General features: G+C 40.3%; 6 protein-coding genes across 9 annotated transcripts; 4 read left to right on the forward strand and 2 right to left on the reverse strand.

Moving 5' to 3' along the window:
- Positions 1-21: 21 nt before the first annotated feature.
- On the forward strand, positions 22-3,696 carry tdg.2 (thymine DNA glycosylase, tandem duplicate 2). 2 transcript variants are annotated; one of them, XM_077709294.1, is made up of 10 exons: positions 78-152; positions 388-459; positions 1,368-1,732; positions 1,804-2,012; positions 2,162-2,231; positions 2,383-2,518; positions 2,604-2,686; positions 2,892-2,986; positions 3,064-3,235; positions 3,304-3,696. In XM_077709294.1, exons 1-10 carry the CDS (start codon positions 142-144, stop codon positions 3,402-3,404), a joined length of 1,314 nt encoding a protein of 437 aa, XP_077565420.1. In that variant the 5' UTR covers positions 78-141; the 3' UTR covers positions 3,405-3,696. The 2 variants fall into 2 exon arrangements, with proteins under 2 accessions (XP_077565427.1, XP_077565420.1); XM_077709301.1 differs by lacking the exon at positions 388-459 and having other exon boundaries at positions 22-152.
- Positions 3,697-4,447: 751 nt separating this feature from the next.
- On the forward strand, positions 4,448-9,027 carry tdg.1 (thymine DNA glycosylase, tandem duplicate 1). 3 transcript variants are annotated; one of them, XM_077710928.1, is made up of 11 exons: positions 4,448-4,595; positions 5,414-5,492; positions 5,675-5,847; positions 5,991-6,376; positions 6,463-6,532; positions 6,736-6,871; positions 6,941-7,023; positions 7,162-7,256; positions 7,415-7,586; positions 7,653-7,805; positions 7,895-9,027. In XM_077710928.1, exons 2-11 carry the CDS (start codon positions 5,434-5,436, stop codon positions 8,074-8,076), a joined length of 1,509 nt encoding a protein of 502 aa, XP_077567054.1. In that variant the 5' UTR covers positions 4,448-4,595; positions 5,414-5,433; the 3' UTR covers positions 8,077-9,027. The 3 variants fall into 3 exon arrangements, with proteins under 3 accessions (XP_077567054.1, XP_077567056.1, XP_077567055.1); XM_077710929.1 differs by having other exon boundaries at positions 4,455-4,595; positions 5,341-5,492; XM_077710930.1 differs by lacking the exon at positions 5,414-5,492 and having other exon boundaries at positions 4,454-4,595.
- Positions 9,028-9,707: 680 nt separating this feature from the next.
- LOC144191870 (patatin-like phospholipase domain-containing protein 2) lies at positions 9,708-11,624 on the reverse strand (the record flags this gene model as incomplete). Its single annotated transcript, XM_077710931.1, has 6 exons — positions 11,366-11,624; positions 10,693-10,925; positions 10,566-10,631; positions 10,272-10,481; positions 9,889-9,949; positions 9,708-9,811 (listed from the first exon to the last, which is right to left on the reverse strand). Coding segments are annotated over exons 1-6 (885 nt in total), but the record flags the coding sequence as incomplete, so codon positions are not given.
- Positions 11,625-12,436: 812 nt separating this feature from the next.
- LOC144209073 (patatin-like phospholipase domain-containing protein 2) lies at positions 12,437-15,161 on the reverse strand. Its single transcript, XM_077735265.1, has 8 exons — positions 14,972-15,161; positions 13,700-13,932; positions 13,568-13,633; positions 13,286-13,495; positions 13,096-13,156; positions 12,859-13,023; positions 12,638-12,782; positions 12,437-12,560 (listed from the first exon to the last, which is right to left on the reverse strand). Exons 1-8 carry the CDS (start codon positions 15,159-15,161, stop codon positions 12,437-12,439), a joined length of 1,194 nt encoding a protein of 397 aa, XP_077591391.1.
- A 176-nt stretch (positions 15,162-15,337) lies between these two features.
- LOC144187669 (uncharacterized) lies at positions 15,338-18,153 on the forward strand. Its single transcript, XM_077710638.1, has 7 exons — positions 15,338-15,561; positions 16,053-16,177; positions 16,402-16,468; positions 16,552-16,708; positions 16,943-17,085; positions 17,153-17,263; positions 17,459-18,153. The coding sequence occupies exons 1-7, from the start codon at positions 15,409-15,411 to the stop codon at positions 17,636-17,638; spliced, it is 936 nt and encodes a 311-aa protein (XP_077566764.1). The 5' UTR covers positions 15,338-15,408; the 3' UTR covers positions 17,639-18,153.
- A 227-nt stretch (positions 18,154-18,380) lies between these two features.
- On the forward strand, positions 18,381-20,802 carry LOC144210186 (uncharacterized). Its single transcript, XM_077736684.1, has 7 exons — positions 18,381-18,682; positions 19,043-19,167; positions 19,236-19,302; positions 19,462-19,609; positions 19,723-19,865; positions 20,166-20,276; positions 20,382-20,802. Exons 1-7 carry the CDS (start codon positions 18,530-18,532, stop codon positions 20,565-20,567), a joined length of 933 nt encoding a protein of 310 aa, XP_077592810.1. The 5' UTR covers positions 18,381-18,529; the 3' UTR covers positions 20,568-20,802.
- Positions 20,803-20,840: the final 38 nt, after the last annotated feature.

A 20,840-nucleotide genomic window follows, 5' to 3' on the forward strand; every position in this document is an offset into this window, starting at 1 on the left:
AGATGGCGACAAACACCAAGAGGGAGAGCTCTACCTCCTCCTACCTTTAGAGGGCGGTAAGCAAACGGTTCGCCAAATTTAAATGGTCTTTGTTTTGGAATCGCTTCCCTGCCCCCTCGTCTCACATCGGAAGCCTTAAAAATGTATGACAGGTATGTGAAATTTAGCATCTTTCTAGTTATTTTTGTGCTACTAGACTTATGTCATAAACTGCATTTTCACCCGTGACAATTACTATTTTCTGTCCCTAATTTTTGAAGAAAACAGACGAATTTGATCTCTCCTTAACCACATTTCCTTCTTGAACACAGCTTCGTTATCTTAATGTTTAACCTTAAAATTGTGACACCAACTTCATGAATGTAAATTTTGTTTGTGTGTGTGAAGTAAATCGTCTGTTAATATGGAGGAAAACGAGTTTACACCGTTGACGGTCCCCACGGATTATTTCCAACAGTGGTGAGTTGATGCTGGAAGGGGACGCTCGCTCTGAGGAATGCAATCATCTTGATCTCTCCTTTTCATTTTTTTTCATTTTTTAATTTACTTCAATGTAAGGCATCTTCCTTTCGAATCACGCAAAAAAAAAAACCTCCCATTCCTTTCATGTGTTTTATTTTGCATGTTATCTATATGCACTACTCGTTCAAAGGAATTATAGTTATTGTTTACCTTTGGTTAAAAGTTCAAAATCAACCTAAAATGCAATATTTTAACACAATTTGACTCCCTTTGAAATGAAATGTTTATTTATGTTCCATCTTTGTAAAACAAATTGTTCTCCAAAGATTCAAAACGAGTGTGACAGTGGCGCAGTTGGCAGACCGGGTCATCAATCCATGTACCAACTGGCCACTATCCAAATGTGCTTAGTCAATACAGTGGATTCTAAAGTGCTTTTTTTCCGTTAGCCTGGCTGGCAGCACCTTGCATGGCAGCATCCGCATGTCTTAATGTGAACCTTCCATGTAAAGAACTTTTCTGTGAATGATGCTATAAGTATTTTTTTTGTTGTTGTTGCTTGCTTACCAAATGTGCAATGTCCTTTTGTCTCATATCCTTCAATGCAAACCTGTATTGAAAATGTCAATGTTGGATGACTACACTTTGTACTCTGCAGTAAAATGATTGCACACATTTCAGGTTACTTGTATAACCAAGAATACATACATTTAGATATCTATATAGTAAACAGACGCTTAAACATATTTTCACAACTCAAGTGTGACTGTGACACCTAGCTAAAAAAATGCAGTACAGTAAGACAACTACATTACTATTGATGCATAACACCTGAAAAAGAAAAGAAATTTGTACTACAAGTACAATGATTGATAAAACTTCACTGCATCCACTTCTTCTTGTAGGTACCAGTCAAGCCAGCAGTACCCAGAGGTGCAGCATGTGGTGTGCCATAACAACCACTACACCGACGGAACCAAGGATGAGCCCGTCATGGCCGAATTGTCGGTGCACCGGGAGCAGCCGGTCTATCCAGAGCAATTTTATCAGAATTACTCCCACTACCAAGAGCCCGTTTACCAGCAGGAGCCACAGCAGCACCCTGCCTACCCACAACAACAGCAACAACAACAACAATATAATGTCCAACAACAGGAAACGCAATACCAACACACTGTACTACAACAACAAGAACCTCAATACCAAAATACAACGCAGCAACAGGAGCCTAATGTTCCCCATCAACCTCCACCTGCCACTCCACCCCAAGGTCAGATAAAAGAATGAAACAAGCCGACAATTGTTTCCTAAAACTCTTTTTTCTCTCTCTCTCTCTTTCAGTAATGACGCCAGTGAAGAAGAAGCGAGGCCGTCCGCCAAAGATCCAGCGTGAGGAAGGAGCATCAGTAAAAGACGAGGAGGATGACGCCAGGGAGACGGCGGCGAAAAAGGCCAAAAGGATGCTGAACCGCTTCAACGGCATGTCAGTGGCTGAGGTTATGGCCAAAACACTGCCTGATGTTATTACCTACAATCTTGACATTTTGATTGTGAGTTATAAAGAGCATACTGTACGCAGATTCCTTTATCATGAAAAGTACACAATTCTGAGAGGGTGCGTCGGCAGGTTTTTGTCTGAAAAACGCAGGGTTTTCCTTTAGGTCAATTTCTATGGTAACCCGGTTGTATTTCTCCCCAGATTGGTATTAACCCAGGACTTATATCGGCATACAAAGGACACCATTACCCCAACCCTGGGAACCATTTCTGTATGTTGGCATTTCAATACTGAACTTTTTTTATTTTGCTAACTTAAAATGCTTATACACCTCATACATCAAATTTTCCAAATAGTACATCCCTGTTTTATTAACATTACATAAAAACTGTAGAATGATTGAGATTTTTTTTCCTCTGCAGGGAAGTGTTTGTTTCTGTCGGGTTTCACTGAAGAACAGCTGAACTTCATGCACGATGAGAGCCTGCCGGAAAAATATGGAATCGGCTTCACCAACATGGTAGAGAGAACCACGCCCGGCAGTAAAGACCTTTCGAGGTGAAACAATAACCATCTAAACCGTTTGAATAAGTATTTGTGTCAGGAAAAATCCCTACAAGACTGTGTTGTTCTCTTTTTGCAGTAAGGAAATCCGCGAAGGAGGGCGGCAACTGCTTGAAAAATTGCAAAAATACAAGCCGCTGATTGCTGCTTTTAATGGAAAAGGTACAGCGAGCAATGACATTTTCCTTTCTCCCAATGCTATCCTAATTTGTCCTTTTTACATTGATAAAGTCAACCATTTAAAAAATCCAAAGCAATCAATTTGAGTGAATTGCATTCCTTAAAACCTGTATAGCTTAATGATGCCATTTCAAGCATTGATTAACTAGAAGAAAAGGCAGGACGTTTTAACATTTTATCCTTTTAGGTATTTATGAAATCTTCTGCAAGGAAATTTTTGGTGTGAAGGCAAAGAATTTGGATTTTGGATTGCAACCATACAAGATCCCTGACACTGAAACCGTAAGTTACTCAGGACCGCTACAAACAAAACAAAACTCTTTTAAAAAAAAAACCTTAACTTGTTTCCCTTGGCTCAGGTGTGCTACTTGATGCCATCGTCCAGCCCAAGGTGTGCCCAGTTCCCCCGCGCGACAGACAAAGTGCACTTCTACATCAAGCTGAAGGAACTACGAGACCACATGAAAGGGGCAGTTCCCAAACGTGAGGTGCTGGAGACAGACTACTCCTTTAATCTAGAGAAGGCAAAAGGTAGGAAGGTGAAAAATTGGTGTTTCTTCCTTGACTTTGTTTTTAAAAATGGATCATCTGTTATGCAGAAGATGCAAAGAGACTCGCTATCAAAGAGGAACAGATGGATCCTGAGTACGAAAGCTGCAGTGGTCAGAATACGCATGGCAATCCGGGCGAGTCTTTCTGAAGAATCAAATTTTGCAGCCAGCACATAAAGAGGAATCACGCAACGTAACTGCAGGATTTGAATGGAGTGCACTAATTAAGGAATGCACACGGCTGTTTTAGCCTGCCGCTCACTGTGCATGTACTGTACTTGGTGTAATATTTTTCACTATTTATTGCATTTAGTATCATCATTTTTTCATTTGCTTATTTTTGTACTGTATATTTTGAATAACTGAATTTTATGTGTGATCATAAGTGCAAAGCAAGTAATTCAACTGTACAATTTTTATTAAAATTGTAATGAAGAACCATTTACTGCTCTTTCCTATTTTTGTAGTGGAATAATATGTACATACAGTATTAGTAAAATCACAATAAATAGATCAGATTTACTAGGTTGAAAAATGTACCATAAGAAGAGCTTGCAGGTGCAAACAAAGGAAATTTGTACTATGTACGTATATTCATTAAACCTCGCATGCACATATTTTCTATTTTCATACCTTCTATATATTTGTGGACATTAGAAACCTTTTCATTTGAATGAAAACATTTTTGGAAAATACATACTATATTTAATATTCCTGCTGTATGATGTTTACTTTTAATGATATAAAGATTCTATATGGAAAACATACACACAAGTAGCACGACCATCTGATTAAAAATGGTGACAGTTAATCTGAGTATTTATTAAATATTAACTAATAGTGTTGCCCCATAAAATGACATTTTCCAAGGGGGTTTTGTGAATTTGAAAAAGTTCATTATACTTGAGGTGCATGTACCAGAGGATTCAACAGCATGCACTTTTAGCCAATAGGAAACGACCTTGAGTTTAAAAGCCAAACAGCTCAAACCAATAATACAATAGGGTGAACAACTCGTTGCTTTGCAGGATTTCTTCTTTTATATTTTTACAGATTAAGTCAAAATTACATTTAGTAAAATGGAGAATATAATGACACATTTATTCAAATTCAAGTAATTAATGCAGACCTGCTAAATTAATTTGTTTAAATATCGCTTAGCGTAATGCCCCAATGACTGAAATTTGGAATCGTCTGGAGTCAAAGTTGACTGGGACTGCGCTGTCATGTCTTTTGTTGCATCCGTTGCCTGTCCAATGAGCTGAGTAAAAGAGCGGCATATGAGGGGGGAAAATCAATTTCCAGAAAAAAAGAAACGGATCGTAACACTCGTTGATTAGGTACGTCCCGTGCATATAATTTATTCTCAACCTTTGAGCTGTTTTTGTTCATTCTTCCAATGTAAAGGCAGGATCATTCATCCATGATAGCTTAGCTGCTAGTTTGGGGCCAATATTAGCTATAGTTCTGATACTTGTCTTATATAACTTATAAATATTATTTTTTACCCACAACTCAATAAAAAAGTGGAGTTGCTTAGTTTGCAAATCCAATCGTGTATTTAATTGTTTCTAAAATATTGAGATTTACACTCTAGTTTGTTGTTAGCATTGTTTGCACTTAGCAGTGAAAGAAACAGGGTAGGTACATAGTTATAAATATGTTTTTTTTGTAGGAAGCGTTTATTTGTAATCGATCGGTTAATGCGCCGTAACACGTCTGATTGTGATGAATTTGATTCAAGTGAAATTTGCTGTTGTTGTTGTTTTTAATGTGTGAACAGAAGCAACTCAACAATAGACAATGGGACACTTGGCACTATACTTTTCATACGCAGAAATATGAGTGTGGCGAACTTAAGACTGATCTGCTAACAATTATTAGTCATGTATAAACATAGTTAAGTGTGTAATCATGCATGAATACGTTATGATTGTAAATTGACAGACAAATGTACCAAAGAACTTGTAAATAGAGGTAATGAGGGTGAGTGGCTGGTTATTCAGTCATTATGTTTCACAATTTGTTTTAGTTTTTTCACAATTTGTTTTAGTTTTTTTCATGTATTCTTTTTTGCATTTGTAGATTGTTGTCAAAACATCTGTTTGTTGCATGCGCCACTTCCATTTCCCCTGTTGATTTATTTATTTGATAAAAGTTAAAGCACGCACGAGCAAGATGGACAATAAGCTGAATGGATCCTTGCCTGTTGGCTCCTCCGAGTATCTGCAACAGTGGTGAGTGACTTAGAATGGGCCAATAGACAACAACTTATTTCCCCTTTCTTTCTCACTTTTTTTTTACACATTAACTCCAATTATGTTCATCGTATAATTTCAAGTTTTATGTCTATTGTTTTGCCTTGGTATCTATGTATGCCTAATTCTTTTCCACCAAATGTAAATTTTTTCCGCCTTAGGATTCAGTCTGCTCAACAGTTCCAACTCCAAGCCCTTCAAGCCCAATATTCGGCTTATAACCATCCACCGCATTACCCTGAGGCACATACAGGAGGAGCTGCAGAAGCGACCCCGCACATTGTGCACCCTCACCCCATGATGGAGCAAGAGGAGCCTACCAACCTCACAAAACGTATTTGAAAAATCTCCAGTCCCATTCAAATGCTAGATTTGTGATTCTATTTTTAAGCGTAGCACAACAAAAAACGAATGACGTTTTTGTAGACTATTCACAATAACTGTTATTTATTTTTATTTTTTTTATCTTTCATGCAGCTCCCCCCAAAAAACGAGGCCGGCTGACTCAACCCAAGGAACCCAAGCCACCAAAGGTCCCGAAAGTGCCGAAAGAACCCAAGCCACCAAAAGAGCCCAAGCCTCCGAAGGAGCCCAAGCCCCCCAAACCTCCCAAGCCTCCTAAGGCTCCCAAAGCACCTAAGGCACCCAAGCCCCCAAAGGAACCCAAAGCGCCCAAAGGCAAACCGGGTCCGAAACCCAAGAAGGGCGCCGAAGGTCAAGCAGCCGATGGCAAGCAGGAGAAAATTGACGAGAGCTTCAAAAAAGTCAAGAGGAAAATAGATCGTTTCAAGGGCATGTCGGAAGAGGAGGTGATGAAGAAAACGCTGCCAGACCTCTTGGAGGACAATCTGGACTATGTCATTGTGAGTTCACCTTTTTGGGGCTACCGTATATGGAAATTGGATTTTTTTGGGAGGGGTCTGATTGTGTCAAATTGTTGTTCTTGCAGATTGGTATCAATCCCGGTCTGATGGCTGCATATATTGGACGATGGTTTCCGGGCCCTGGGAATCATTTTTGTGAGTGGATGTCAGACTGAGTACATTTTTTTCTTCTGGTTTGGCCTTAAGGCTCTTAAAGGGCTACAATTGAATCTAAAAAGGATTGGTCAGAACACTACTATATGGAAGAGTCAAAGTCAACATTGTCATAATATGTGTAAGACTTGCTCTTACTTTTGTATTTCATTTAGTCATTGAATTGTTAATTTGATTCACCCTAGGGAAGTGTCTCTTCCTGTCGGGATTTACCGATGAGCAGCTCAACCACATGCACGACACCGTTTTGCCTGGCAAGTACAAAATGGGTTTCACCAACATGGTTGCCAGGGCAACGCCAGGCAGTAAAGACTTGTCAAGGTAGGTTACAAATTTATATTCCTATCACTTGGAACTGTCCTAAACGTTTATTGTTTTTTGTCTCCACAGCAAAGAGCTGCGTGAAGGGGGCAAAATTTTAGTGGAGAAACTAATCAAGTTCAAACCACTCATTGCTGTGTTTAATGGAAAATGTGAGTCTGGATGTAGTTTTTCTAAACAAATGTTCGCATTTGACGAAATCTGAACATATATTCTTATTATGCCAGATATTTTCATTGCGTTAAGTGTACAATTCTTCAAGTCATGCGTTTCCCTCCTCATTCTTCCAGGCATATATGAAATGTTTTGTCGAGAGCTCTTTGGTAAAAAACCAAAGACGCTGCAATTTGGGTTGCAACCGCACAAGATCCCGGACTGTGAGGTGGTAAGTAAACAGTGAGCTACTACTACCATTGTAGAGGTTCACTTTATTTGCCTTTCACATAAGAAAATTGTATTCTACATTTCATTCGGGTTGTGAATTCTGCCCAACTTTCCAACTTTTCCTGAAAGTTATGTTTCTATTTTTCATTTTCTCACCAGGCTCTGTACTTGATGCCATCCTCCAGCGCTCGTTGTGCTCAGTTCCCTCGCGCTCAGGACAAAGTGCACTTCTACATCAAACTGCGGGAGCTGCGAGACCACCTGCGGGGCATTCAGAAGCAAAAGGAAATCGAGGAGATCAAATACACCTTCGACTTAAAGTTGGCCAAGGGTACGTAAGTCAGGATCCCGACCAGGTCGTCGGCAGCGTTGTTCATTTTGACGTCCTTCTCCACAGAGGACGCCAAGAGAGTGGCCATCAAGGAAGAGCAGTACGATCCCGGTTACGAGGACGCGTACGGTGGAGGTTATGGCCAGGCGCCGGCCGAGGAAGGCCTGGGTCAAGCCAACGGTCATTGTGCGGCTTCACCGAGCCAGGAAAAGGATGCAGGTAAAGGTCTTTTTTTCTGTCTGCAGGCTTGAGTTCGTTCTTTTTCATTGTTAAAAACATAGATTGTGTATTTGGATGTGGATCTACAGAAGACGGAGGACAGGAAGAGGGCACGTCAAACAAAATTCCTGACGAAGAGGGAACGTCAAACAAAATTCCCGACGAAGAGGGAACGACGGAATCATCCGCCAATCAGATTCTAGACATGAGCAAAGGAGGAGGAGGCGAAGAAGGAGGAGATGAGGGTGGAGGCGATAGTCAAGCGGTATGAGGACAAACTGTTACCAATTTAAAAACAACAACAACAAAAAAAATCTTCCTTAGCGGAATATAAACTTTTAGATAGACTATGTAGACATTTTTGCAGAATATTCTTTCTGCAGTGGTTTTTAATTTTCATTTGTTGTATGACAAACGTCAAGGCAGCCATTTTATATCCGCCGAATGCAGGGACAATGGCTTTTTTTTCTTTTGCTGCCTTTGGAGAAAATGGGTTTTTACTCGCCACAGTAGCTGTGGCAGCATCGTACCAGAATGTTGAGTAGGAAAATGGAACACAAATGCTAACTTTTCTAGCATTGTTTGTTTATATTTTGACTCACAGAAGCACGTTATGAACTCAAGTATTGAGACTCTCTTCTTAGTTCAGGACTTTCAGATTTCTAAATACTTTTGTTCACGTGCCCGCTTCACATTAGGTGGTGTGTTCCAATATTTACTATTTGCCTCCTTTTACAGGCGAATTTTTAGAGAATCTCTTGATTAAGACTTGTCCCAATACTATTGTCTTTCATGAGGTCACCATTACATCGGCCAGAGTTGTGTGAGCAAATGTATTGAGAACTTCCTCTTACTTAATCCATGGTTGCATTTGACTTTTTAATAGTCTTTTCCCAATACCTTTTACTGTCACTACTAAAGAAAACACCAGCTGTAAAGCCAAAAGTATTGGGAAGTATGACAACCTTTTAACGGGGTGGTTTGTCCCATTTACTTTTGTGCACATATGTTTACAATTGTTGTACTGCAAAGTGAGGCAGTAAACATGCGAGCATACTCAACCACTGCTTTGATTGCAGAGGTGATGTCGTCATTGGAAATTACCTCATTAGAATTTGTTATCAATTGATTTCGTTGTAGGACTTTTTAGAATTCGGGTTTTATGTTTGTTTTATGATTATGATGTTTTGTCCATTAAAATGTCATGGTGGTGCGTTTTACACATTATTGCACTTTTTGTTTACTTATTCACCCATTTAGATGTTTTAATGAAACAAATTGCGTGGAAAGGATCATGAGTATTTTACATTTATCTTTAGTATCTGTACATTCCTCTTAAAGGCAGCAGTTAAAATATTCACAAAACAAACATCAGGTCCACATTTGTTGATATTTAAGTTTTTGCAGAATTCAAGTCCAGCCTGCTGTGTTTCCTCTCTGTTGAAAGACTGGAAGACACATACACACAAATGTGTTTTATATAATACATAGGTCGTAAAGTAATGAAATAGTAATACCATTTTAGAAAAGGGGAATAATTATAAATATACTTAAGTACATACAAATACCATATGAAAAACATTGATATTGTCTAAATATGAACCTTTTGTGGCCTTACCTCTTTAAAATGAACCAAATCAGTTCAGCCACCATTGCCAGTAGGGTCAGCATATAGTGAAAGACTTCAAGTGGGCAAAAACAGCTTATTTCTCTTGCATTCCTACACAACACTAAACACAGGCATAAACAGTGGGGGAAAAAAACCCAAAATCTTTAAACTTGCTTGTATATGCATTCTGTAATCAAATACTTTGTATGTTGCGGAGTTTTAAATATTTCTTGTTTCATATTTTTTAATATTTAGATATTTACACCTGTCTTATGGTTTAGTGGGAGTGTTTGCCCACGTTCATGTTGCTCTGGCCAGCAATGTTGTCCCCACAATGCTGCTTTTGCAACATTTAAATTGTCTTCCTGATCTTCTGTGGTAAATGGTCCCATCAGATCTATGATATAATTCATAAGATATGAGACTGTATTTTTTTGCTTCTTTTCTGTAAGTTTGGTGATATTGAACTCTCACTTTCTTGTCTCAAGAAGTGAAGAGAGTCTGTGTAGCCACTTTGGAAAATCTCTGACAGCTCCTGCGTGTCAAACGTTGACATTATAAAGTAGTAGTGGTAGCAGTAGTAATAGTAGTTGTAGTAGTAGGAGTAGCAGTCATGGCAGTAGGAGTAAATATTCAAATCCAAACTTGAGTCAAATGGAGACTTACTCTGTTAACACTAGAGTCATGCATGAAAAATTTAGGCACAGTGAAACGCTATAAATTGGCAAATATATTTCAAATTTGGTCTCAAAAGAGTTGTTAGTTTTATGTGGACCTAATATGAGTGAAACAGCATGTCATAATTTAGCAGAATAATCCCAGTTATTCCATGAAAGTCATACTTCTGAGAACCTAACCTCTGGTGCCGGAGGGAGGAACGAGGTGAAGATTCGGCGCACGTTTCCCGCAGTCAACTGCAAGCATAGACTGTTACAGTGCACAGAGATGGAGGTCCAAGCCCCATCTTTGGGACTGATGTCACTCTCACTGCAAAACGGGGCCACTGTAATGGTGTTAGGATGCTCCATCATTGGCATGTTGTTGCTAAGGGCTCCATCTATGTACAGCTAAGACACACACCAATTGCTGCTTTATAGGTAAATTGATAGATTGTTGTTGTTGGGTTTTTTTTGGTGGTGGTGGTAGCTCACCTTTCCGCGGTAGGATGGTGGTATGAAGCCACAGTAGATGGGAAAGAAACAGCTGCACATCAGCACCTGTATAAACAAATGGATTCAAACATGGAAACAATGCGATTTGCTCAATATGTTAGCGCACCTGTATGAGCTCCTCTCTGCTGTCAAAGTGCGACACCAGGACATTACTCCCATCACTCAAGCTAGTGAGGGATACGCAGAGCCTGCCCGAAGCACGCCGGTGAGCATCTTCTGGTAGCTTCTTCCGTAGGGAGTCACGAACTGTTCGCAGTAGGCTGAAGGTCGGATGAAAGACGCTCAGCCGATGCTTCCTGGCCTCTTTGGCCAGCGCCATCAAGTCCAACCACATATGTTCTGAGTAGATATTTACATTTTATGTCGTTGGCCTCAAACATGTAATAGAATCTTTTCTCAATTGTTGACTTTGAGTGTCAATGAACCCAATGAACTTGCCACTGTGAACTTAATTTCATTCATTCATTTTTCATTCCGCTTATAAGTGTCGCAGGAGAACCTATCCCAGCCAATTGGGACAGCCTGAACTGCTGGCCATCACAGGGCGCAATGAGATGGACAACCATTTGGAAAGATAACTGATTTGAAAAGGTAAACCCTGAAGGGATAGAGAAAAAACAAGCTGGGGTCAAACGGGGCTGGATTTAGGCTTACGTAACTGTTAGGGTCTGGAATTATGTATGTTTTTGGTTGTGGCTTCAAAAGTTTGCAAATTCAAGCAAAATTGTATTATTATTCTCCTAACTCCAGCTTTTTTTATTAAAGATGACATTTCTCACCGATGGGAAGTCCGACGGCCAAGGCTGCGGCCACCAGGCATCCCGATGAGGCTCCGCAGATCTTTGAGGCTCCGTGTACCAAATGTGGCGCTCTCTCCAAGATGCACGTCAACGTTCCTAAGTAATAAGCACTACTGAAACCGCATCCCGCAAAGGAAATATTCCACTCTTCCCCCTTGGCAAACATGGCCTCGACGTTTTGACGGTTCATACACTCATCCACATGGTAGTGTTGTGCAACATAGAGGATCACCTGACACAAACACGCTTTCATAACTCAGTGAGGGAGGGGCAACGTTATAAAAATAATCTTGCAGTGGGTCCGACAGGATCAAAGTACTCAAAATAGTAAATTCAAATTTTGGAATCATTGATTTGTGTACAGTGACAAATTGATTCCATTATAACGAATCAAAATGAGCTTTTTTTTAACCATAATTTCTACATGTACTGTAACAGCATAACATACATAACTTTTTTCACATTTTATGGGGTAGAGTCACAAAAACAAGGATTTATTCATCTGTAACTCAATACATTTTTTAGCCAATTGATTTAAAACAAGGTATAAATTGAAGACAAATCAAAACATTTTATTACAGGCAGATTTTCTTCCTATCTTACATCAGTGTTATTAAATTTAAAAAACAAGAATGATGAAACAATACAATATAATATGTACAAGGCAATTGCAAATTTTTCCTCAGTTCAAACATGAACGGTCAATTAATGTATCTTAGATAAATGTATCATTACAGCGTTATTTACAGGCAAAATATGGAACTCAATGTGCCTCACATAGAAATCACTACATACCCTTGAAGCAGTTTTATTAACCAACAACTTCTTGGACCAGATGATGTTATTTCACTCAAGTTCAGGCTTCAAGATAGGAGTAGGGAACCGAGTAAGCTGTGTGTATATTTCTGACACCTGGCCTGACATGGGCGTAGTCTTGTCCCATTTGGCCCACGAGTTCAGATCGGATGGCAGGCTGTAGCATCTTCGCATTCTTGGAGCCTCCCTGCAATATATGCTTTTAAGAACAACGCCATCTTTAAAAATATACCGTCATTGATTGTACCCTTCATCCTCTTCTTCCTCATCATGCCCCTTGCCACGCTTGTAGAAGCCCCCCGCCGCCCTGTATAGCCACGTCAGGTCCCGCCGGACGTCCGGTAGCCAGTGAGCCACTCTGCAACATGGAGGTATGAAGCAATCTTGCTCTTCCCTGCTGTCTCACTTTGACTTTGCCGTTATCAACTCTGTCACCTTCGTGCCAGCGAAATGGCCGGTCCAAGGGATTTAGTGCTGGGCAGCCTCAGGAAGGAGGGAGCCATCTTGGGTCTGAACAGCACGGAGACATGAGACAGAAGACCCCCGCCCGGGTGTACTTGTCTGCATGCGGTGCACAAAGCTGACACACAAACATGCAAAACATAACTCAAAGGACACATTTAAGGGGCCTTCTAATGTGTTTAATTGTGGGATACCTTTTTTGAGGCTAATAGGGAGGTTTTCTATGACAAGAGGGTTTAGCCACCAATGGTCTTCACTGGACTCCAAAACTTTCAACGGTCCCACCACCAGATCACAGCAAGCTGGTTTGGCTGAAAGGGTTTTCAAACTCCTTGGGACAGGTTCGCAGTTTATGTGATCTGTGCAGTAAAGTGTAAGTTGAAGATTCATCAAGTTTACTACCAATTGGAATAGAGAGACTTTGGTCTCACTGTTGTCTTGCAGGAAGCGGAGCGCATCCATCCAGCCGTTGTGGCAGAATTCAGCCATGGCCTGTAAAAAATGGAATGGCTTATAACAATAAAACATACAACGCTGCATTTTAACTGAGGATTTCACCACGGTTGAGTAATCCGAAAATTGAGAAACATGAGCTGGTAAACGGGTGGTTTGCGGTCTCACCTCAGGCTGTGGCGGAAAGAAGGTGCTGGTCACCCGGTACATGTTCTCCGAGTTGACCTGGATGCTGACATTGTTAAAGCGAACCTGGTGGAGGCTGGGTGTGTTCGCCCGTGGGCACAGGTCGCTCTCACCGGCGTACGCTGACACGGTGATGGTGCTCCTCTGGTGGCAGCGGGGCAGGTTGTCGCTAACCGCACCGTCTACATAGTGCTAGGAAGGGCGGCAGAAAAGACCTGCTCAACGTGCTGACCCAAGAAGTGACTTACAATGATGTTGTCTCACCACACCACGATATTTTGGCGGAATGACTCCACAGTAGAATGGGACAAAGCAACTGCACAAAAGTGCCTGAAGGAAGTCAAATAGACAGTTAAGACACGGTCAGGATAACGCAAATGAATCACATTGCTCTACCTGAATGAGATCCTCTCGACTTTCAAAGTCAGAAACCAGGACATTTTTGCCGTCGGAAACCCGAGTGAGTGAAACGCAAAGCTTCCCAGAGGCAAGTAGGTGGGCGTCAGAAGGCAGGCAGGCCAGTAGTGACTCTTTGACTAGCTGCAACAGGTTGTAAGATGGATGCAGCGGGCCAAGTTTGTGTTTACGGGCCTCCTTTGCCATGTACATCAAATCCACACAGCATTTTTCTGAGGGGGATATCGGCACACAAAGTGCAGGGATAAGCTACATTTTCACAATTATTTTGGAGATCAATATTAATTTGAGAATTGCACTGAAAAAATGTTCAAATCTATTTGAATAATCCCAGCTCAAATATATGGAACCCAATGAGTAAGCAAAATCATAGATGCCACATTACTTAATCCAATTTATTTTAACTTAACAGTAAATTTCAGTCAACACTAACAGGAATGTATGGATGTGGAACAAATGACAAAAATAGAGATGATACGTTTGAGTAGTGTTTTTTTCAACTGTTCTGTGGCATTTGCGAAATGTCTAACTCGAATTTAGGGTGTGCCTTGATACATTGGAGTTGTATGATGACTCACTCCATGTTCCATATTGACTGGAAGACGATGATTGCTGCAAAAAGAAAAAAATGGATGTCTAGGACCTTCAACGGCAATCATTGCTAGTACTTAAAGTTTATATGAATTGGGTCTTTTTTTTTCTTTTTTTTTCATAGTCAATGGCGGTTAATGAGTTAAATAGTATGAAATAAAAACAAAATAAAGCTTTGTTGTGGTGAGTGTATTTTTGTTGTGATTAGAAATTTAATGAAAAGTCAGTCTAATCAGTTATCCTTTCCTGACCTCTGACCTTTCCCCTCATTACTCCAAAATGTTATCACCTTAGTTCCATGTTAAAATATCATCCTGCAAGTTTGATCATTATTTGCTGTTTATTTATCATGAGCACACTATGAAACCGTTCCAAAACCTCCCTCTTCCATAGGTTTGTTTTACCTGCTCCAAGGGCAATGAGATGAAGACTCCCCTTGACCACCACAATAATGATTATTAATAGATAATTATAATTGAAAGCTGGTTAGCTGGTCATCAGATTTTGTGTCATATCACATGTGTATCCCAAATGTTAAGTATGCAAAACTAAAAACAGACCATTTCTCATTCAGGTTGTGTTTCTATTTACTAAACAAGGTATATACTAAATAAATTATGATAATACAAAAATCATATATTGAGATTTGGGCTTCCTCACCCAGGGGAACTCTGGTGACAAGAGACGCGGCCATCAGGGCCCCCGCCGAGGCCCCGTAGATCTTGGATGCATTTCGGATAAGATGCGGGAAGCGCTCCAGGATACAGCTACATGCACCTACATAATAAATGCCCATAAATCCACAGCCGGCAAAGGAGATGCTCCACTCCTTTTCCCTCAAGCTCGACATTTTGCTTCTTGTATACAAGAAATTGTGTTTAAACGTGTGCTTGCGTCCACATCACCTGTGTTGTTCACGTTGGCATCCAAAGGTGAGCTGATAGCGCTCCTGTCGCTCTGATTGGATGGAGTCGTCACGTGACCAAAATCTGCCACAATAACAGCGCGCACCGCAGCGTCAAACGTGTTCATTTCACGTCACTTTCTGCGGCTCTCGAGAAGTTATTTCTCTTATATATACGCTTTCATTTAAAATCATGAGTATCCCGGTGGTGGACTTTAGTGCGGGCAGTCTCGAGGTGGAGAATATTTCCAACGCAGATCTCCATCAAATGAGCAGAGGATTAAAAGTGGCTTTCACTGAAGTGGGCTTCGTTTTCTTGGAGAATACTGGCATCACACAGGCGGAGGTAAAATAGAATAGTCGTGGTGTTTAAAAAAGTACTTTATTAACTTTGGTTGTCATTTCACAGCTTTTTTTATTCACTTCCTCGCTACTACCATGTGTGTGTATAATGTATGTATACATATTTTTTTAACATGAGCTGTCCTTTTATTTTAAACATTTCATATTGTATGATATTTGTCATAATGATGAATGAGTACAATATGAAAATGACAATAATTGCATTAAAATGAAGGGGAAAAATGCACTGAGTACAGCTGCAAATAACACTTTGAAGATGATCTTTTTTCAGTGTTTAATTCATTACATCCAGTTGATGCACCCAATTCATTTAGATCATGAAGTCTGGCAGTAAATATTCATGTTTCGGCGACATTGATGGCGCTCAACGTCCAATCCATTTGGACTGAGAGGAGCGAATGAATTTTCATTTATTTGCTACAAAACAGAAACTGGAATAGGAAAAAACAATTAAAAGCGGGTGTTTTCCTGCAGGTTGATCGCGTCATGGATGTTTCCCAAAACTTTTTCCTCCAGCCAGATCACCTCAAGCGACCATTCAGCAGGAAAACTTTTCCAAACAGTCCCAACCATGGCTGGGTATCCTTGGAAACTGAAAGGTGGTGATGACGATATATATACATTTATATATTTTTCTTTTTTCTTTATAGAGAAGCTTAATCACGTCTAGAAAATGCTGTTTAACCTTTGTTTTTGTTTAGATACAGCATTAGATACCTAATGAGATCAAAACAGAACAAGGTCACTTTCTGATAAGGCATTCAGAAATCCATAATCAGCCACCGAATACAATGTTCCTGATTTTTTTAATTTACATTTTAAGGTTGAATCCACAGAAACCAGGAGATCTTAAAGAGGCATTTAATCTGTCTTCGCTGCATCCTGACATTGTAAGCATTTTTTCAGTCCAACAATGACAGTGCAAACCACATTTGTAGCTTCATTGGATCTTATGTTCTGTTCTCCTATGTAGAAATGGCCCACATCTAAAGAGGTGGCTGGATTCCAAGACATTCAGACGGCTTTTTTCCACCGCTGCACGGAGTTGAGCCGCCGGGTTTTGAGGGTGATGGCCCATAGTCTGGATTTGGACCCTAACATCTTCCTCAATGCGCACCGCCAGATTGGATGTATGAGATGCACTTCTTCACTGACACTGTTGCAGATTTAGAATGGCTCGATTTTGCTGGATTATACTGTTAAACCTTTTGTGGATATTTTGTTGTTGTTTGGTAGTGTATTAATTTGTGGTTTACAACTGCATCACTACCAAGTTGAAAGCGAAAAAGTCATGTTGTATGTGGTTAAACGCTTAGGTGTCTGTTGTCTAAAACCGTTGCACATTTGCATGGGTCATTTTTTAGCTGATGAGAACGGAACCACTTTGCGTTCGCTTTACTACCCGCCGGTGAAAAGCGAGTTGGCCAAGGAGGGTCAACTCCGATGCGGGGAACATTCCGACTACGGGAGCATCACGTTGTTGTTCCAGAGTGACGAAGGTCTCCAAGTAAGTGAACAAAAATTATAATTGTGGATAATCATCCATTCCTAAAAGTGTGAATGCATGTGCTCAGGTGTGCCAACGTTCCGGCGAGTTCATCTGCGTCCCTCGTGTGCCCGGAGCCGTCCTCGTCAACATTGCCGACTTGATGCAGCGTTGGACATCTGACCACTTTGTCTCTGTGGTCAGCAGCACATTCCAAACTTTTTTTTTGTTCTTTTTACAAATTTACTAAAATGACCCCAATTTAGAACAGTAACAAATGAGTTTATCATCAATACTGCAAATAATAAAGGGGTTTAGTTAGTCCTATACATAATGCATAGTATAATAATGTCTTAATAGACCAAAATAAGTATGTCATATGTGTTTCTATCAGCTCCATAGAGTTATGCTGCCACCGGTTGGAAACTCCGGCACGCGACAGTCCCTGGCTTTCTTCGTCCAACCCGACGACAAGGCTGTGGTCGCCTGCATAGACGGTTCCGACAAATACCCCCCTGTCCGTTCAGATGCCTACCTCATGGAGCGTTTTCAACATTCCTATGGCCGGATTTGAGCCCTTGTCAAGACCAGCATGAATGTGGGAGCAGCTTTATTCACATGATTGACATGCCATGCAAGTTCATTTGAAAGTGACACCTTTTCAGCACATTCCTCACCAACGTGCAGATATTGATGCTCTGCCTTTGGTTATCCTCATTTTTTTTTGCATTTGAACCTTAAGCCATAATTGTGAGTTAAAACAGTTAAGATATAAGATTTCAAAACTTAGCATTATCAGACAACTCATTATGAGTAACAAAGATTCACTTCAAATTGAACTCACATCATATTTGGAGCTCTGAAATGAAAAAAAGTATAGATTCTACCGCTAAAGCAAATGCAATGTTTGGAAAAATAAGGGATGAAGTCAAATTATAGTACTTAAATGGAAGATTCAACCGGCCGGTACGGTGGAGTCTGCATATTTTAACCCCAGCTTGCGTAGGTTTTCTCTGGCTAGGCTCCAGCACCCCCACGTCCCTTGTAAGTGGTCCGGAAAATGAATTCATGTATGTGGGTAAAAAGCAAGTAAAAATGAGAGTGATGTTTTATTGTAATAAACACACAGAACTCATTCCCAAAGAGTTTTGCCTTTTCTTAGAGTACCTATTTTTGACTATTAGAAACAAGATAATTATCCATCTTTGAATAATGCATTTTTATTTTATTTTTTTCCATTAGTATAGATTTTTCTGACAAATGCCTTAAAAAGCCAAGGAAAATCAGGTAACAGTGATGACGTTGACACCTTTCTGATTGGTCAGCAGTGGTCAGGTGACTGCCCATCTCATTTAGTAACGCCCCTCTCCTCCTGCCCTGAGTATGTAAATGGACACCTCAAAAATCTAAGTATATATGCATACTTAGAGGTCTATCTTCAGCCCATTGTGAGATTGACGCCATCATGAGCATCCCAGTGGTGGACTTTAGCTCATGCAGCCTCGACGTGGAAGACATTTCACGCGTGGATCTGTCCAAACTGTGCGAAGAGTTAAAAAATGCTTTTACCCAAGTTGGATTTGTTTTCTTGGCCAATACAGGGATCAAGCAAGATGAGGTAAATTTCAACTACAAATTCGTATAGATCTACAAAAACATGGTGAGGTTCAAAATCTCCTTGGAATAACTTTATCTATTGATGTAATTAAAGACAAGATTTTTTTATTAGGTCTGCTTACTTTAAGTTCACATATTGAGTCTTGCTACAGTGAATAATTTAAAGGTTTTTTTTTTAACAGTGTGAGTATGAGACATAAATACAAAGTTCTTAAAGTAAAATGTCATATTTTCTGGGATAGCCAGCATTTGCAAGTGGTTGCATTAGAACTTGCAAATCGAAGTGAAATAGGTTGACTTATCCTTAAAATAGACACAATGTATAGACACTTTTCAGATGTCTCTTCTCATATTCATGCAGGTGGAGGCTGTCATGGAATGTTCGATGAGGTTTTTTAGTCAGCCGGAACATCTCAAGCAACCGTTCAGAAGGAATACCTTCCCAAATTGTGTCGTCCACGGCTGGCTACCTCTGGGGTCGGAAAGGTGATTCTTCCATGCAGGGCTGTGGGACTCAAAAACTTCTTGTTCTTGTATTTTCTCTTTTATTTTAGGGTTGACAAAGAAAAACCAGAAGATTTAAAAGAAGCCTTCAACCTAACTTCACTAAACCCCGACATAGTAAGGACAATATTTAATTTAGTTTTGAGGTCAAAATACAAGCTTTTTTTCAGGCCCAGTGTCCCCCATCTGATAAACAATGTAAAAAAATCACCCTTTGATCACAAACAATGTCACTGATTAACTTATAACAACTCTTCATTTTCTGCTACCACGTAGAAATGGTCTTCCTTGAAAGGATTCCGTGAGAGCCAGACGACTTTTTACTACCGCTGCAAAGAGCTGAGTCTACGCATTTTGAGAGTGATTGCCCACAGCCTTGATGTGGACCCCCAAGTCTTTCTAAATGCCCACCGCCAACTCGATAGTACGCCATTGTCCTATTATAAAATTGACCAAATGTTAGATTTTTGAGAAAAATGTACCATCCGAAAAAAGTATTTTCATTTTCGAATTCATAACAACTTTGTATCTTGGTAGCTGATGGGAACCTGACCACGCTACGTTCGCTGTACTACCCGCCAGTGAATGGCAGGCTGGCCAAGGAAGGCCAACTGAGATGTGGAGCGCATTCAGATTATGGAAGCATGACCTTGTTATTCCAGAACTCGCAAGGGTTGCAGGTGAGGGAGTTTCTCTTGAGAATTGGCTGCAACCTCGCGGGTACACTGGTCACTACCATGGACATACAATCTATTCAAAAGTTGTCATTAGCTTAACTCATTCACTGCCAGCCTAGGTTAAAGCATACGTGTTGTGGTAGCTAGTGGGACAGAAATGTATATTTAAAAACATCCATTGAAGGCAATAGATGTCCCATCCATTTCAACTGTTAAACTGAATCGGCCTTTTTTCTGAGGGGCAATGGTCAACCCATTTGAACAAGGAGCGATCTTTCGCAATATTCACTGCCTGTGTTTCAGGTATGTCGGCGTTCCGGTGAGTTCACTCTGGTTCCGTGCGTCCCTGGGGCGGTTCTCGTCAACATCGCGGACATGATGCAACGTTGGACAAGTGACCGTTTTGTGTCTGCGGTTAGTAGATGTTTCACCTCTTTATTATGGGTGATAGCAACTCTATGAAAAGATGCACTCTCGATCAAGCAAATGTTTTTTTCCCTCCCGGTGTTTCTCCATCAGGTCCATAAAGTTGTGCTGCCCACGGCTGACGACTCCAGTACACGACAGTCCCTGGCTTTCTTCCTAATGCCTGATGACGATGCCACGATCACCTGCGTGGATGGGTCAAACAAGTATCCGCCGATTCGGGCTGGAGACTACTATACCGAGCGCCTTGCACATATCTACGTCGATACCAATTCATGATGTAGCATTGGAAGTCATTTGGAAAACAACTCGAATTCCAGATGTATTTCTTCTGTTGAAAATCGGGGGATTTTAATTTTTTTCTCAACAATATCTATAAATCTTTCCTAAATTGTTCTTTTTTTTAAATCTAGTTTTAAAAGAAAATTACTACTAACTTCAAATTTTAAAAAAATGACTCCCAATTTAATTCTGAAAAATTTAGAGTAAATAAAAATCTGAAAAATGTGGCATCTATTTTCAATAGGCATTTGGCCTCATTGTACTTTGACT

The sequence above is a fragment of the Stigmatopora nigra genome, chromosome 2, assembly GCF_051989575.1.
Source record: "Stigmatopora nigra isolate UIUO_SnigA chromosome 2, RoL_Snig_1.1, whole genome shotgun sequence".
Lineage (NCBI taxonomy): Eukaryota > Metazoa > Chordata > Actinopteri > Syngnathiformes > Syngnathidae > Stigmatopora > Stigmatopora nigra.